Consider the following 15,820-nt stretch of genomic DNA (forward strand, 5'->3'; position numbering starts at 1 on the left):
GCTCTGTATCGTACATGGCCAACGAACACTGTACCCATATAACGTCAAACGAGACTAATTGCCATAACCTTCCTTCGCTCGTCCAGAACGACAGATAGTTGTCTTTCCCCTTGCTGACCCGAGAAGAACCCACTCCGTAGTTGATCAAGGTACAGCTCGTAAGCAGGCATATACCCCTTCACAAACCGGATAACTTCCTCATCAGACATGGCACCCTTTTTCTTGTCTCGCAGGGCATGTTCTTGTTCGAGGCGCCATCCATAAACATTGATTAAATCATTTGTATCAAGATGAACGAGGAAGTCAAAAAACTGCGGCCCCATGAATAATTTGCAGTATTGACGCAAATTCTCGTTAACCTGTAGCAAATGCTCCAGTTCGTGCTCTCCAAGCGTCTGTTTCAAGCTGCCTCCCGTGGAGACCTCTTTCGCGTGGTTCCAGCGACGCGAGATGTCATCATCTGGCAATGGTTGGAACCCGACACACCACCCTTCGAAAATAACAATGTCGATGGTGACATCTGCTGGAATGCCACGCCACGTGTCCTGGGGTGCTCGGCCACCCTCTCCATTGAATAGGCTCTTGTCAAATGATGGGATGACTTTCTCCGATGACTTTGACAAGCTGTCGAAGAAGTCGACTGCAAGTGCAATATCATGAGTGCCCGGTTGTCCTCGCGTTCGCAGAAGTCTGTTGGAGAGGTTATTGTCTCGTACTTGGGTAAGGTCGTCGTGATCGAGATAAAGGTCATCTAGGGATATGTTAATTGTGTTGTATTTGTATTCATCGTTCAAAGCCTGAACGAGTGCGTCGGTCCATGTTGATTTTCCGCTTCCTTGAAGGCCTGTTAAACCCAAAATGAACGGGCGCTTGTTTGCTGCGGATTTTTGGGCTTTAATGTGGCTTTTGATTCGGGGTAGGACATTGCTGAGAACGTTGTGAATGTCCTGAGTGGGGATGGTTGGTTTGGTCATGGCGGGTAGAAATTGGAGTTAAGGGTCGGAGATTGCAGGTTGAGGGACAGGAAATGTGAGTGCTAGTGTTTGCGCTAAATTTATTTACAACTTGTACTGCTTTTACTTTGGACTAGATTGGAGACACGTTTGCTGCCAAGCATTGTGTTCGGAGGAGTGGTGGTCCTTCGCCCGGAGATGTTCTTATCCAGTATAACATCGGAGAAAGAAACCTCCGCCTGCTCACTATCTCAACCATATCGCAAACATAGGACAGAGGACTTCTTGTTTGGGATAAGCTTTCTTCATAGAGCATTATTGATGAGATGACCGTTCTACCATTTCTAACAGGGCCTTTCAATAACACCAGTGCCTGTATGGTAATTTTTTTCAGAAGCTGCTAAAGGGCCCTGGTACATATTAATGGAGCCCCTGAATGGCCTTATCTTCACTCATAATAAGGAAGAACATGCCCTTCGCCGGAATATTGTAGCTCAAAGCCTTAGCAGCAAAGGTGAGAGAAATTGCAATATTCAGAAACATACAGCACAGGATCACTAACCCAGCCAAATCCAATCACAGCTCTCACAATATACAAGCTAGTAATAGCCAAATGCACCAAGAAGCTTTTACAGAAAATCAAGGACTAATCAGGAAATCCAATTGGTATAACCAAATAGCTAAAGCGGTACAGTTTTAAAATCGTGGGCTATCTTATCTTTAGTAGACCATTTATTATAATTTTCAAGGAAGAGGAGGATATCTTTCTACTGGATTCTATTCATTTAAACATGAATATGATGGGAATTTTGAAATATATACCTTGGATACCAGCCCTCCTGACCAAGACACCCTTTTTTCGAATAGAATACACATTTCTGGATGTGGCTTGAGACCAACTCTAGGCAGAGAACTGAGGTATGCATGTTACCTGCGGTTTATGATTTATTAATCACTGAGTCTATGTTCTTAGAAAGGATCACCAAATTCTTATTTCTTTTTCTGGCTCCTTAGTGTTTATGAAAGAGGTCCAAAGACAAGGCTAGATATCTCCAAGCTACATGGACTAGGGTATTCTACGTTACTCGCAGTAATTAAATCAGGACGTTCGCTCCATGTTTAACCACCATATTTGTTTATAGCGACACGACATTCTCTGCGGTTACAACCCTTTTTTTTTAAATCTAGTGTGTGATCGCGCACTTGCGCACAAATTGCAACAAGCATTAGATGATGTTCCAGACTTGAACGAGCATAGTCTCCGGAAAGTAGATATTTTGAACGCCGTGATCTATTGGACGCTTCGCTTATATGCACCCGGTGCCGCGGGGTTCCAACGCATTATCCCCAAGGAAGGCAATCACATAGGGGAAACCTATATTCCAGGCAACGTTATTGTCCAGATGCCTATATACTCAATCCATTGAGGTGCGTCCTCTTCCATGCGTGACATTTGATGAGCATAGTGTATAACGTATTTTTAGATAAACGCTCATTTGAGCAGCCTGAAGAATTTCCCCCCGAGCGTTGGACCACAAGACCCGAGCTAGTGAAGAACCGATCGCTTTTTTTGATTTCCAGACTGGTGAGATGCCATCCCCGACCATCTTGTATCATTTACAAAATCTGACCCTTTTCGAGGCCCGTATGCGTGCCCAGGAAGGCAACTTGCCATGATGGAGTTAAGGCGCGTGACTGCGGAGGTCCTTCGAGGACATGGATTTATTTTTCACAGTCTCCAAAGACACTTCCGGGAGTAGGGCTGAAGTTTCCATCGTCTTCGAAACTGGTTGCAAATATTGGTAGGTTTGCAACTGCTTCCCACACAACATCCAATAAGGCTGTGCAAAGGCTTTCGGGGCTTCACAAGGGATCTCTGGAGGTCGCCATGCCCCTTAGAACATCAGTAATGCTAAAGCTTGCATCCCACTGTCTCTACTGGTACTTCGCTGCGGGTCAGTGAATTAAAGTGTAGGGCTACACAGCTTAGTAATAACAGCGCAATGCATGCACTGGTGGTTATGCTTGTTGTCATGTGATGGAGCCTGATTCTGCAAAGCGCGTTGGCCATCAAGCAAACCCAGTATCCAAATACACGACAGCCTTGATGCCTTGATGCTGACCATCGAACAAACCATGCTCCATACAGGAAAGTCTCTTGGTAGCCCGCGCCCATTATCTATGCAGATAATGAGCACAACGCGATATCCTCCATGGTCCCTAGTTCGATCGGCAAGTACTAAGCCAACTGACACAAATAGCCACTACTTCAATTACACATCCGGTCGTTGGCTACACGATGAAAGTCTTCAATTAGAGAAACGTCATATTACATTTAATGTATCAGCACTCCAGCAAATTACTGGACAGACACTCGGAACCCAATGTGTCGCAATAAACAAATTGCGCGAGGGGATGTTCAACAAAGTGTTCTCTCTGAAGATGGCGAATGGTAAGGAGGTCTTGGCCAGAATTCCCAACCCGAACGCGGGCCATCCTCATTATGTTGTTGCTAGTGAAGTAGCAACTCTTGATTTTGTACGTGAGATTGGATCCAGATGTCGAACCAATGCCCTAATGCCGAGGGGATAATCCCCGTCATAGTTGCGAGCCGGTCTTAAGATACCTGTTCCCCGGGTTCTCTCGTGGAGTTCTTCGTCGCAGACTAACCCAGTTGCTGCGGAATATATCATCATGGAAAAGGTACAAGGGCAGCAACTCAGCGAGGTCTGGGATACTATGTCTGAGGCTCAACGCTTCCGCCTGGTGAGGAACTTGGTACATATTGAACGCAGATTGATGGAAGCGAAATTCACTCAACATGGCAGTTTGTATTATCGGGACACGTTCCCTCGGGGAAGAAGCATTGCTGCCCTACCCGGTCTATCCAAATATGTATTCGGCCCGACAACTCAGCGGTCCTTTTGGGAAGACGAAGTGGAAAATCTAGATATTGACAGAGGCCCCTGTGAGTGTATTATCAGTCACTTCCAGAAGTCTCTTACTAAATTTGACAACGCAGGGGAAACGGCCATGGGGTATCTTTCCGCTGTTGCAAACCGTGAGATTGTTCGTATACGGCATGGACACAGCAACACCAACTATGCCACTATACCTTTGGCGAGGACACCAAAGCGACGAAAAGAACACATTCAGCTCCTTGAGAAATTTCTGGCTGTGCTCCCTCACATACTACCCTCAGATAGCACCCAATGCCCCGTCATGCTGCACCATGACCTTCATGTGGATAATATATTTGTCGACGGACATGATCCATCTCAGATCACAAGCATAATTGATTGGCAAGCAGTACACATAGCGCCCCTATTTCTCACGGCGAAATTCCCCTCAATATTCAATTGTGATGACGATTATACATGGGGTGCTCTCCAGCCTAAACTACCTACCGATTTTGACGTGCTCTCGACCGTCGAAAAGGAAGAAGCCGAACAGAAGCTAGAGAGGCTTAGATTGAAGAAGTTTTACGAGCTTGCCTCCCGGAAATTCAACCCATCGCTTGTTCTTGCCATGGACCAAATGAGAGACGATAATGACCCCACCAGCTTTATATTTCACATTGTCAGTCAGACTTCCAAAGACGGGCCAATACCGTTAAGAGAGCTGTTGATACAGGTATATGAGAAGTGGGCCGGAATAATGGCACAGCGAGGTTCAACAAGCCTATGCCCTATTTACTTTTCCAGGAAGGACATTGACCAAAGTCGGCAGCAGACAGAGGCATGGGCAGCCGCATTCAGTAAATTTGACGATCTTAGAGCGCAAGTGAGTGGTGAAGAAGGATGGGTCTCGCATGATGACTACAAAGAAGCCAATAAAAGGTGGAAGGAGAACGAGAAAACTTTGCAGGCTTTGCGAGAACAGTTGGAAGCGTTAGTGTAACCTATACTAGGTTCACTAACGGAACAGTCTTCCATGTAGATCATTTGAGACACCTTTGTGAGTAAATGCCGAAGGAGTTATTGCTATATCGGAACTTTCACAGTTCGAAATAAAATTTTTAAATGACGCTTGTATGCCGAGGGTGTGTCACATGCGCTTCCAAAATGCCAACAGAAACATATCATGAACAGCTAATTCTTGTGTGAACCTGCACTCAATACCTGGTTCGGAAATGCCAGCCATTCCGACCAAGTGGGCCCCAAATAATCAATAAATGACTCGATCAGATATTGCCCGCCATCGCCCAAGAACCAGCATTGGCGATAAGCATGCAGAACTACCCCGTAGTGTGCCAGCACAGCAAGAGAGTCGAGGCTACGATGGGGCAAGGAGATCGATGTATTCCGACGGTACACTGGCGGGCCATGCAAAAACTTCTGTAATGCAAGCGCCTCCGGAGCGATTGGGGGATATTTAGTGTATTGCCGACTGAAATGCTTCGATTGTTTATCGATACTTTTCAGTGATGGAGGGACCCAAGTTGGACTGCTGTATGAGTGCCATAAGGTGGCTGCAATCTGGGCCCAGACTGCCATCGGTCTGTAGCTGTCTTTCTGTAGAGTCTGAAGTTGGCCCGAGACTACTAGTTGCGATAACATGCTCCAGTTCTCTCCAATAACGGCACGCGCACCTTGATGTAAGCGGAGATAAGGAACAAAGGAGTCGAGGAAGACGTTAAAGTCATCATCGCGGAAGATGAGAGTTTCGCAAAGTGTGTGCAACCGAGCATGGAGAAAAAGATGAATCGTGGAATGCATGCTCCAGGATCATCTGCATCCCTTGGCGCATGAAAAAGTCTCAGTGCATGATTCTGCAAGTGGGCCGCGTGTGTACAGTAATAGTCGTGCTGTTACGGGAAGGTGACACTGAGGTGCGTGGCAGCGAGAGCCAAGAGCTCGTTTAGAAGATATGGAGGCCGCATCGAGCGCCTGATAATGTCGGCAGGGGGCCCTACTATCTCCGGGCTATTATACTCATTGAGTGAGTCGATGGCCTCAGTTAACAACTGATACAGGAAATCCGCGTGAAGCATGTTGGCCGTTGGCTCTACAGCGGAATCAACATCAGCGACCGTTGAAGTCGGATCTGTCGTTTCCTTGTCGAGGATGCTGGCATGGAAGGGGTCTGTCTTCGAGACCTGGTGGGCCAGATGCAACGGGCCGGTAGTTCTGCGAACTCACAGGTCCGCTCTGATATTGTACATTGCGAACATACTGGCCGTTGTTCATCGGGCTTTTCTACACGTCAATGTCGCTCAGTTTCCGTAGAGGGTCTAAATTACCTTGATACGACGGCGCTTGCACTCAATGCAGCCAAGACGAGATTTCTTATTTATTACTCAAGCTAGTCGCTTTTGTAAGAGACACACATGAAAGGCAGTCCGCTTTGGCCTGTGCTAGTGTCGTCACCGAGGCACCTTGACTGTGAATCAGAGGGTCACCCCCTTACATGGCCCGTGCATACGCGTATCTCGCCGAAGATCCCTCATCAACCGTCGGCGTCAAGGATTAAACCCCCTTTTCTACTGGTTCGTCGACCCACAAGGCAGACGATCATGCATACACGTATGGCAAATTGGCAACCGTTGGCCGGGAGTACGCCCGAAATCAACCAGATCTCCTGACGTTTCTGGATTTCTTCCGTCTGCGCATTAGGAATATAAGCTCAATCCACGCTGCTGAAATCATGATTCGTCGTCAACTAGGTTTTTATCATCTGAGACCATGCTGTTCCCCATCCTTGGAGGGCTTCTCCCTCTCTCGCTGGGAATCGTATCGTCAGTCCTATCCGCCGCAGCTGCTGAATCAACTCCGTCACCCGAGCCAATTGAAGTCGTTCAACTGCCACTACCACCAGTCGTGCCCACAGACGATGTTGGTGCCTGTAGCCGCCGAGTTAACCCTCATGGCACTGGATGCATGGGGAAAACATCTCTCATGCAAGGGGGCAACTTCTCCCCGGACGGAAATTACGTCTGGGCCAGCCTTAATTTCACCGGTGCCCCAGCCGCACCAGACCCAGCAAGCATCTACACTGGAGTCTAGTTGATCATGGTCAGCACGAATGGGACCAACTTCTCCACTGGCGACCCATGGAAGTGTGTGACTTGTGGTGTACCGGAAAACAACAAAGTGGGCAGTACATCCTTGAGCGATTACCCTCAGACTTTCGCCGACGGTCGACGCGCAATGGCTGGAATCAACATCATCGAATGTCGAGTCGGACAATTGGCAAGTGATGAGTGCACTCCGGACCAGATATACATCTATCCCATTCGAATGAGCAACAAAGCCGAAGATTCCGGGTCGGGAGCCAGCATCCGCGAGCTACGCTTGCACCCTGACAACGTTCACCTCGGTTTCAACTCATACAGCACCACCTCATCTGGTCAGCTGAATGAAAATGGATATTTCGGCCGACTGCACTTCAACGAGTCCCCTACTACAGGGTCTCCTCGCAGTGCTCGATATGACGTCGTGAATGTCACTGTTCTCGTTTCCCCGAACGGACTACAACCGTACAGCGTCACAGGCGATCGACTTTACATTAACCGGGAGGCTATAACCGTGGGAGAGTTCCGAGGATTCACAGGCCGCGGTAACGAAGTCCTGTATATAGGTAGTCCTTGGGAATCCTGCAATGTCGATCTATTTGCCGTTGACTTGTCTACTGGTTGCGTCCGCCGTGTTACCACGCACCCTGGCTACGTTGACCCTGTGGGTGATTCTCCAGATGGCCGATGGCAGGTCATCTTGGACACCCGTGGCACGGACCGCATGGAATTTTTGTCGGGGATGCGTGGTATTCCTCCTGTGACGGACCTGATTACAATCGCTACAGTTTCTTCGGTGCGTAACAATGGGGTTCGACGCTACTTCCAACCTTGGCTGCTGGACGCTCAGGGTGACCACGATCCCAACTACTACGGCCAACAAGTCAATGCTGATGGAAACGGACAGCCTGGCAGCGTTAATGACCCCAACTGGAATGCTGGAGCAGATCCTCGGTGGTCTCCTGATGGCACTCGGATCATGTACTGGCAGAAGATGGTCATACCTCCTGCTTGTGGCGGTACCAACCCGCTACCATGCCCCATATCCATTGAGCCCGGTGGCCGTACCACGCGTCTGATGATGGCCCGACTCACCAGTCGGCAGCCTTACCATACTGACCCTGTGCATCCTGTTTCCGATACCATACCATGGGGACTGCCATATACCCCAGGCGACACCAGCATTCCCGAGGTCTTGAATGTGCCTCCGGGCAACTTTACGCTCCATGGACTTTTTTCGGGACTGGCCCATGTTGTACTCCAAAAGAGCGAGGCCACTTCCGATATCAACTTTATTTCGGCCACCTACCATAACTACTCTGATGATGGCCTTCATTATATAAATGGATATGAGTCGGTGGCCGCCACCATGGTGTCATATTCATCTACCCGCCTCGACTGGCATTCGAACCTAACCGGAACTGGAGTTTCGTCTAGTACGAAGATAACCAGCCCTGATGGATTTCACGTAGTTGACGATGCCATGACTAATATCTTCCACGCCAATGGGACCCTGGTTACTACCGTCGATGGGGTAGTATACAAGCAGCCATTGAATGAGGCATGAATGCCCAACAATCCATGCCTCGTTGTGTCCGTCTGGGGTTATCAAACCCAATTCTAGTATTCCATGTTTCTATCCTATTCAAGATTATGTATTTTTTGTAGTTCCGCCGTACATCGCGACCATCAACACCTTCCGGCACCATTTACTCAAACACGGGCATAGAAAACACACAAATTCTCCAGTCCCCATCTGCGCATCAGCATATCCATAAGTCCCGATCTATGAACGACATCGCACTAACACCGGCGGCTACCCAGGTTCAAAAGCAGAAAAAAGCAGTCGCCATGGCGTCAGCCTCTGTGAAAGCCTCTGGCAAGTTGCTAGTCAAGTACGTATCCGGCGCGATCGTCGATATCCCACTAGCGGCTGCAGAGGACTTTCGCGCTCTACCCTATCTGTATGGAGACAAGATTCACGATTACGGCCAAGTAAGAACTGGAAAATTGGAACAATGGCTGGAGCTATGCCCTTTGCCTTTGGGGATTGGCGAAGGAATGACGAATATCTTTTACTAACCGTATAAGATGGCGAGAGATAATGGAGCGAAGGGTTTGCGATGGGGTTTCTGAAGGGCAGTTTTGGGGCGGTTGGAAAATAGCTCACGGTAAGTGAGATCTCACATACGGGGTGGGAAAGTAGTGCAATTGCTTGCTAACACATCGAACTTAAGTACTTTGGGTCTCGTTGCATATCTTGGGCAAGGCGTGAAACGGACTATACAGCATGCTCTGCGCGAAAAGCGTCGGAAGCAGGTCATTGACGCTCTGCATACCGGGGTCGGAGCATGATTCGACAAGAAAGAGAACGGCGGCTTTAGGATGCGGTAGTCCTCAACTTTTTTGATCGACTGGCAGAAGGGAGGAGAGCTGGGCGACGATGAAGATGATTATCTATGATTGGAAGTATTATATTGTTGGCCTCCAGAGATGAGCGACAGCTTGTGCCAGAGCGACAACAACAAGATCATGACTACACACAAGTTATAGAACCTACCCTATTTGAATAATTTATTGAAAGTGTAGGAAATTAGATCCCTGTCCACGTCCACGAACTGAATAGTTCCGGTAGATGAGTGAGAAGACATGCATTCGGGCACAGTCCACGGTCGGACTTGCGAATACTGTGCCGCTTCCGATTCGCCGGTTGCCCTGATTACGGGCTGAGCGGCGCCATGCAAATGATGTTGGATTTCTTCACGAGCAGAAAGGATGTGATATAAGAAATAAAATTTGGTCCGTATAATACAATGAAGCTCCAACCTCCCCTCTGCCAATGTGGTCTGATGGACGGCGTGAGTGATTTGTAATAAGCCGTTCTGACAAATCCAGTGTTCGGCATCAAATCCAGCAGCCCCCACTAATGACGTTGACGAAGGATTCTACAATTCCTTCTTTACCTTTCGGGTACCATACTACTATACGTTCAATCGTCGAATAGCTTCGCTGATTATCTGTTTGATTCGATTTCAAAGCATCATAAAGCAGATATTTGCATATACGGGTCTCCACCGTCGTTATATATAGCTGAGCGTCACGCACTTGAACGGAATACACACGCTTAGGGAGAGCCAATAAATCTCGGGTTCAATCCATCCAATTGTTTATATCCTTCTCTCACCATAGCATCCTACCTGATTACAGGCGCTTCCCGTGGCATTGGTCTTGCCACGGCCCGTACACTGGCCTCCAAACCCGCCAGCGATGTGTCCGTCATCTTTGCAGCGGCCCGTACCCAGACCGATGATCTAAAACGTCTCGTGGCGCAGTCCCCCGGGCGAGTTCATCATATATCCATGGATGTTGAAAGTAAAAATAGTATACAAACGGCAGTTGGGACCGTTGAAAGTGTGCTATTGGGGAAAGGTCTTGATGTTTTGATCAACAATGCGGGTATCATGCCCTCAACCCGGGGCGGCATTGAAAATATGTTAGTGGTAATTCTCCCCAATTTTAATGATTGTGCTATTGACGCTCAATAGGGACAACTTGGACTCCGTCTTCCACACCAATGTCACCAGTGCCCATATGGTGACAAGTGCCTTCTTACCACTCCTTAAGAAAGGAAACCAGAAGAAAGTGGTAAACATGTATGTCTTCCGCCCCTCGCCCAGACATCGGGTACTGTGACTCTAACTGCGTCCAGCTCGACAACACTTGGCTCAATCACAATGTCACCCAGGTTCGCACTGTTTCCGGTGCCAGCTTACAAAGTTAGCAAAGCAGCGCTGAATATGCTTACCGTGCAATACGCGCAGTCTTTCGCGGATCAGGGATTCACGTTCCTTGCAATCTCGCCGGGTGTACGTTTCCTATCGCCGTGTCTTGAAACAATAATGGAACTAACTTTTTCGAAAGTGGGTGAAGACAGACCTTGGGGGAGAGAGGGCGGATGTAACAGTTGAACAGAGTGTACAAGGTCTGTTGGATATCATAGTTCCTGCAACTCAAGAAGATAACGGGAAGTTCTTCAATATTCGAGTTCCCGGATGGGAGCAGGCAGAAGGGTTGAACCAATATGATGGAGCGGTGGTGCCGTGGTAGGCCATATTGGAGTTTCCCGCCTACTTTTGATCTGTCCTTCTCGATCCCATATATACTTTGTGACGTCGACCCTTCTGCAGAAGTGCAGGCACGATAATATCATCCAATGACATTGCATTACACTACGCTTCTACCATCCTATGCTGAAGGGAACCAAAACCACTGTAATTTGTCATATCTCCTCAGAGCTTCAGTAGATGTTCATCTGCGACAAACAATGCCTTGTAGCGAACCGTGTTACGCTGCAGGCTTTCCATGGCCTGGTTGACCTCCTCTGTAGAAGTAAGGCTAGAATTGCTTGTGGCAGGTCGCACTCCCTTGTCCGCCACAGAACTGCAGCATCTTGGCTAGATCCCCACGGGATGCGACCAAAGAACCTTGGATCCGAAGGCCCTTGTTGATCAGCATGATGGTTCGAATAGCAGCCGTTTGAAGAGAGACTGTCAATGGATAGACTGTTCCATGTACTGCTAGAAGAGAAAGAATGCTGTTACCGGGCCCATGCTTAGTTTGAATGATCAGTGACGAAAATGAAAAAAAAAAAAAGGATTACAACGTATAATCTTCCGAGCTGGAACCGCACAAGAGAAGGTGTTTCAGTGGCTCCAAACCTAAATGTAGTTGTCACCGGATAACTTAGAAATCAATCAGTGTAGTCAGACCTTCCATTGATTCGCCGCTAGTCATATAGTATTCTTTAGTCTCAAAGGCTAAGCAGTCCGCCTTCTTGGACTCCGATCCAGAGAAAGCAACAACATGATATCCCATCGCAGCCGCCATTTTGATGGCCAGATACCCCATGCCGCCGATGCCCAATACTCCAACACGATCTCTAGGCTGTATGCCGTAACGACTAAGCACAGTCCAGACAGTAGCACCACCGCACATCAGTGCCGCGGCATCACCAGAGTGTAGCCCATTCGAAATGGGTGGAAGGGCGTTCGCGTTCCAGATAGTTTCAAAGCCGAGGCAACCGCGGTCAGGGTCACACATGCCATAAAGGTCTTTTCTTTGGCAATATTGGTCCCACCCTACGTAGTGTTTCGAAATTAAACATATAAGCGACAATACTCAATATTCCATGACGGATGAGACGTAGTCACTTACTTGATTTGCAAGATTGACACTCCCCGCACGTTTTCTGTACGAAGCTCATTCCAACACGGTCGCCGATTTGGACACTCCGCACTCAACCAAGACGCGAATCGAATCGTTCCCGCATATGCACGCATTGGGAAAACACATGTTTTGCTTACTGAAATTGCAAAGCCAATGAGACGTTCTGCAAAGGGATCCATTCAACGTTCAGCGACAATCAAGCTATACCAGCAGGAGCTTGAGGCACATCATGCAGCCGTTGCATCTGACATTTCCGTTGAAGAGGGCAGGCATTCTCAGCTCAGACGAAATGACCAGCCGCAATTTTGTGGTTGGATTCATTGAACAAGCAATTTCAGGAATCACAGAGTGGGACTGCTTAGATGAGAGCGTTGATCTCTGTGTTCGCAGGTTGGACTCCCAACAAACTTTAAGCGTGGTCCAAATCCTTAAAAGAGGCTTGCCTTGCACGGGCGTTTCTCCCGGGATGTTGTATGCGAACCCTTCCGTGACAGCTCTGACACAGGCCTTGGTCGATAAAAGCTGCGAAAATGATAGGGCTCAGCAGCAGGGTATTGTAAGTAAGATATTAACTGAGAGATACAAAGCGCTACAGATGTATCAAGGCTTGATCGACCAAATCCCTCGGGTGGAGGCTTCATATTGCCGGCAAGAAAAACATTCTGTTATGCTCACCGACAGTATAAATGGGGCAGGACCATACATTCTTGACATGCTTCTCAAACATCCCTCGGTAGCCCATGTCTACTGCCCTTCACATGTCCACAATGGCCTTGCGCACCAAATAGATGCTAATGAATGCCGATGACTTGGAACCAATCTACCATTTTAGAAGCTGACACATCGCAGAAGGAACTTGGCCTCCCACCTAGTATCATTGACAACCTTCGGCACAGTGTCACGATCATTCTTCATAACTTATGGCCTATCAACCTCAATTGGGCATTCTCCTCATTTGGACCCCATCTTGTCGGCCTGGTTAACCTTTTCCACTTCTGTGCGGTCGCATTTGCCCCACCAAAGCTCTTCCGGGTCTCTTCCATTGGTGCCCTTCTCAAGCTGCACGGCGACTCCGGGACATTGCCTGAGCAATTGATACAGATGGATCAGCCTAGTGTTAAGAACTACGGCGAAAGCATATACGTCGGAGAGCAGCTTCTTCACTACGCCCATGACCAGCTAAGCATACCCATATCTACCGCTCGACTGACATACACCCCGGGCACAATGGAACATCCATCCGTGTGGAGCCCTGACGATTGTTTATCAGGCCTGATTACCGCATCACTACAATGGGCGCTCTTCCTGACTCTCTGGGGCAGCGTTGGAGTCACGTCGACTGGATTCCCGTTGACCTATTATCTGACATCTTCGTCGATCTTGCGCTATCCCATGGTTTTGACGGTGCTAGAAGGGGTAACGAAGTGGAGTGTCGACTCCAGGTCTTTCATCCTGTAAATCTTCACTCCGTCGACTGGCGTGTCGTTCACAAAATCATCATCGAGGAGACACAAACCATCACTGGTCAACGCTTGAAACCCATTTCACTTCATCAATGGATACAGCAAATCCAAATCGAGCATGATTCACATGTTTCAGGCTCTGATCAACCCCATAACCAAAACCAGGAGGAAGAGGGATACCGGACCTCATGCGGGCAAAAGATGTCTGGTCTACATACCGCCATGCGCATGCTGGACTTCTATCGAGATGTATTTGCCAGTGATGCGATACATGCATTTACCGAGACTGAAAAGAGCGCCAAATCGAGTGCTATACTCCGGAGCGATCCAGCGGTTCAAAATGAATGGATCCGGAAGTGGGTGCGCGAATGGGTTGAAGCTTCTTCCTAGGTACTCGATGAGTTTTTCAGTGTTTCCTTGTTATCTATTGGCCATCACTGGCTCTAGTCTGCTCTGATACTACCAATTTGTTACATTGTCCGGAACGTCGGAGACCCTATATTCCTGACACTCCAAGCCCAGCGGGGCCGGAAATAAAGTGATCTGGAGAGTAAATGGACTCCAGAGAAGCTAATTAGGTCCTTAGACAGATACCTTGCGTAGTGTTCAATATAGCAGGCTGATCGGCACAATGCCGAGGCTCTTTGGCAACTTTTGATAAAGACGCCCTGCCTATCTGCTTATCAGGATTCTTGATCGCCGATCGTCGGGCGCGAATGCCGACCCCTCATTATCATCCAGCGCTTCCCCTCATTGCCTTTCCTCCTCATCCATCTTCCCTCCTCTTGATTTGTTTCCACGATTCCGCCTCATTTAACATGACGTCCACTACAGATATCAAACCCTGGCTCCGTCCAGAACCAGGATACTATGCTCTTACCCACGCCAATGTCGTAGACGTTGCAAACGGTACAATATTGGAAGACCAGTACGTGCTGATATGTGAGGGAGTGATTAGTTTTATCTCATCTTCTCTATCGAGTCCGCCGCCCCCGGAAACGATCATAGATTGCAGTGGCATGTACATCTGCCCGGGGCTATTTGATGCCCACGTGCACTTCGTCGCCGTTCCCGGCTTCAAAGATCTGTCCATGGCATTTGGCAATTTCAACGACGTATCCCTCCTGCGACAGCCATACGTCGCCACGCAAATGCTTTACCGCGGGTTTACGAGCGTACGAGACTGCGGGGGTGCGCAGCTAGCCTTGAAAGAAGCAATTGAAGACGGCGTATTCCCCGGACCAAGATTATTCATTGCCGGACACGCCCTTTCGCAGGCAGGAGGCCACGGGGATATTCGCGCCGCGCACGACCACGTGCAATGCTGTGGAGGACACACCAACGGGCTCGGGCGCATATGTAATGGAGTACCGGAATGCATGACAGCGGTTCGTGAGGAGATCCGCTCGGGCGCTGACTTCATCAAGATCATGGGCTCCGGTGGAGTGTCGACCCCGACAGATCGGTTGGACCAATTGCAGTTTACTAAAGCCGAGATCCAGGCCATGGTAGAATGTGCTGAGAATGCGGGCACTTATGTTACAGCGCACGCCTATACTCCGAAAGCCATTATGCATTGTATCGACAATGGTGTAAAGGGAATCGAGCATGGCAATTTCATCACCGAGGAAGTCGCAAAAATCATGGCGGAACGGAAGATCTACCTGACTCCGACACTTATATCTTACGCGCAGATGGATTCTGAACGTTGGAGGGGATATCTCCCCCCTGATGGGCAGGCTAAGAATACCGAAGTTTTGAGTGCTGGCATGCAGAGCTTGAAAATTGCGTCCGACGCGGGAGTCACGCTCTGCTATGGAAGCGACCTGCTTGGTCCTCTGGGTATAGCGCAGACTGGGGAATTTGCACTCAGAGCGCAGGTTCTCAGCCCGCTGGCTGTCCTGCAGAGCGCGACCATCAACCCAGCGAAGATGATGGGCCAGGAAACGCGGATTGGCCAGATCAAAGAGGGGTTTTTGGCGGACATCCTTTTTCTCAAAAAGAATCCACTTGAGGATATTACTATCTTCGACCGGCCGGAGGAATGTGTCCTTGGAGTGATGAAGGAGGGTCGCGTGTACAAAAGTCGTTGCGAGGAGCTGACGGAGGATGCGCACATTCCAGTGAGGCTGACGCCATCTAGACAGTAACAGTGTCTCATCTCC

At 48.7% G+C, this 15,820-nt stretch overlaps 9 protein-coding genes across 9 annotated transcripts; 6 read left to right on the plus strand and 3 right to left on the minus strand.

Annotated features, from left to right (window-relative positions):
- Positions 1 to 44: 44 nt before the first annotated feature.
- BO83DRAFT_426013 (D-glycerate 3-kinase-like protein) lies at positions 45 to 974 on the minus strand (the record flags this gene model as incomplete). Its single annotated transcript, XM_025535245.1, has 1 exon — positions 45 to 974. The coding sequence occupies one exon, from the start codon at positions 972 to 974 to the stop codon at positions 45 to 47; it is 930 nt and encodes a 309-aa protein (XP_025389264.1).
- A 2,169-nt stretch (positions 975 to 3,143) lies between these two features.
- Positions 3,144 to 4,853, plus strand: BO83DRAFT_310198 (phosphotransferase family protein; the record flags this gene model as incomplete). Its single annotated transcript, XM_025527428.1, has 3 exons — positions 3,144 to 3,491; positions 3,558 to 3,921; positions 3,976 to 4,853. 3 exons carry the CDS (start codon positions 3,144 to 3,146, stop codon positions 4,851 to 4,853), a joined length of 1,590 nt encoding a protein of 529 aa, XP_025389265.1.
- A 910-nt stretch (positions 4,854 to 5,763) lies between these two features.
- BO83DRAFT_426015 (uncharacterized protein) lies at positions 5,764 to 6,142 on the minus strand (the record flags this gene model as incomplete). The annotated part of the gene is made up of 2 exons (XM_025535246.1): positions 5,764 to 6,082; positions 6,129 to 6,142. 2 exons carry the CDS (start codon positions 6,140 to 6,142, stop codon positions 5,764 to 5,766), a joined length of 333 nt encoding a protein of 110 aa, XP_025389266.1.
- Positions 6,143 to 6,598: 456 nt separating this feature from the next.
- BO83DRAFT_245787 (saponin hydrolase precursor) lies at positions 6,599 to 8,695 on the plus strand. The gene has a single exon (XM_025527002.1). It carries the CDS (start codon positions 6,965 to 6,967, stop codon positions 8,531 to 8,533), a length of 1,569 nt encoding a protein of 522 aa, XP_025389267.1. The 5' UTR covers positions 6,599 to 6,964; the 3' UTR covers positions 8,534 to 8,695.
- Positions 8,645 to 9,180, plus strand: BO83DRAFT_245791 (uncharacterized protein). The gene has a single exon (XM_025527003.1). It carries the CDS (start codon positions 8,755 to 8,757, stop codon positions 9,046 to 9,048), a length of 294 nt encoding a protein of 97 aa, XP_025389268.1. The 5' UTR covers positions 8,645 to 8,754; the 3' UTR covers positions 9,049 to 9,180.
- Positions 9,181 to 9,805: 625 nt separating this feature from the next.
- Positions 9,806 to 11,178, plus strand: BO83DRAFT_407424 (SDR family oxidoreductase; the record flags this gene model as incomplete). The annotated part of the gene is made up of 5 exons (XM_025533961.1): positions 9,806 to 9,824; positions 10,156 to 10,459; positions 10,512 to 10,619; positions 10,676 to 10,832; positions 10,888 to 11,178. 5 exons carry the CDS (start codon positions 9,806 to 9,808, stop codon positions 11,071 to 11,073), a joined length of 774 nt encoding a protein of 257 aa, XP_025389269.1. The 3' UTR covers positions 11,074 to 11,178.
- A 531-nt stretch (positions 11,179 to 11,709) lies between these two features.
- On the minus strand, positions 11,710 to 12,066 carry BO83DRAFT_426018 (uncharacterized protein; the record flags this gene model as incomplete). Its single annotated transcript, XM_025535247.1, has 1 exon — positions 11,710 to 12,066. One exon carries the CDS (start codon positions 12,064 to 12,066, stop codon positions 11,710 to 11,712), a length of 357 nt encoding a protein of 118 aa, XP_025389270.1.
- Positions 12,067 to 12,990: 924 nt separating this feature from the next.
- On the plus strand, positions 12,991 to 14,045 carry BO83DRAFT_387753 (uncharacterized protein; the record flags this gene model as incomplete). Its single annotated transcript, XM_025532732.1, has 2 exons — positions 12,991 to 13,434; positions 13,515 to 14,045. 2 exons carry the CDS (start codon positions 12,991 to 12,993, stop codon positions 14,043 to 14,045), a joined length of 975 nt encoding a protein of 324 aa, XP_025389271.1.
- Positions 14,046 to 14,473: 428 nt separating this feature from the next.
- Positions 14,474 to 15,805, plus strand: BO83DRAFT_416343 (amidohydrolase; the record flags this gene model as incomplete). The annotated part of the gene is made up of 1 exon (XM_025534693.1): positions 14,474 to 15,805. The coding sequence occupies one exon, from the start codon at positions 14,474 to 14,476 to the stop codon at positions 15,803 to 15,805; it is 1,332 nt and encodes a 443-aa protein (XP_025389272.1).
- Positions 15,806 to 15,820: the final 15 nt, after the last annotated feature.

The sequence above is a fragment of the Aspergillus eucalypticola genome (genome assembly GCF_003184535.1).
Source record: "Aspergillus eucalypticola CBS 122712 chromosome Unknown BO83scaffold_9, whole genome shotgun sequence".
NCBI classification, from domain to species: Eukaryota; Fungi; Ascomycota; class Eurotiomycetes; order Eurotiales; family Aspergillaceae; genus Aspergillus; species Aspergillus eucalypticola.

Bases quoted from the DNA above. Each gene is read 5' to 3' on its own strand.
- BO83DRAFT_245787 (XM_025527002.1), top strand. From the start codon at position 6,965: ATGGTCAGCACGAATGGGACCAACTTCTCCACTGGCGACCCATGGAAG.
- BO83DRAFT_245791 (XM_025527003.1), top strand. From the start codon at position 8,755: ATGAACGACATCGCACTAACACCGGCGGCTACCCAGGTTCAAAAGCAG.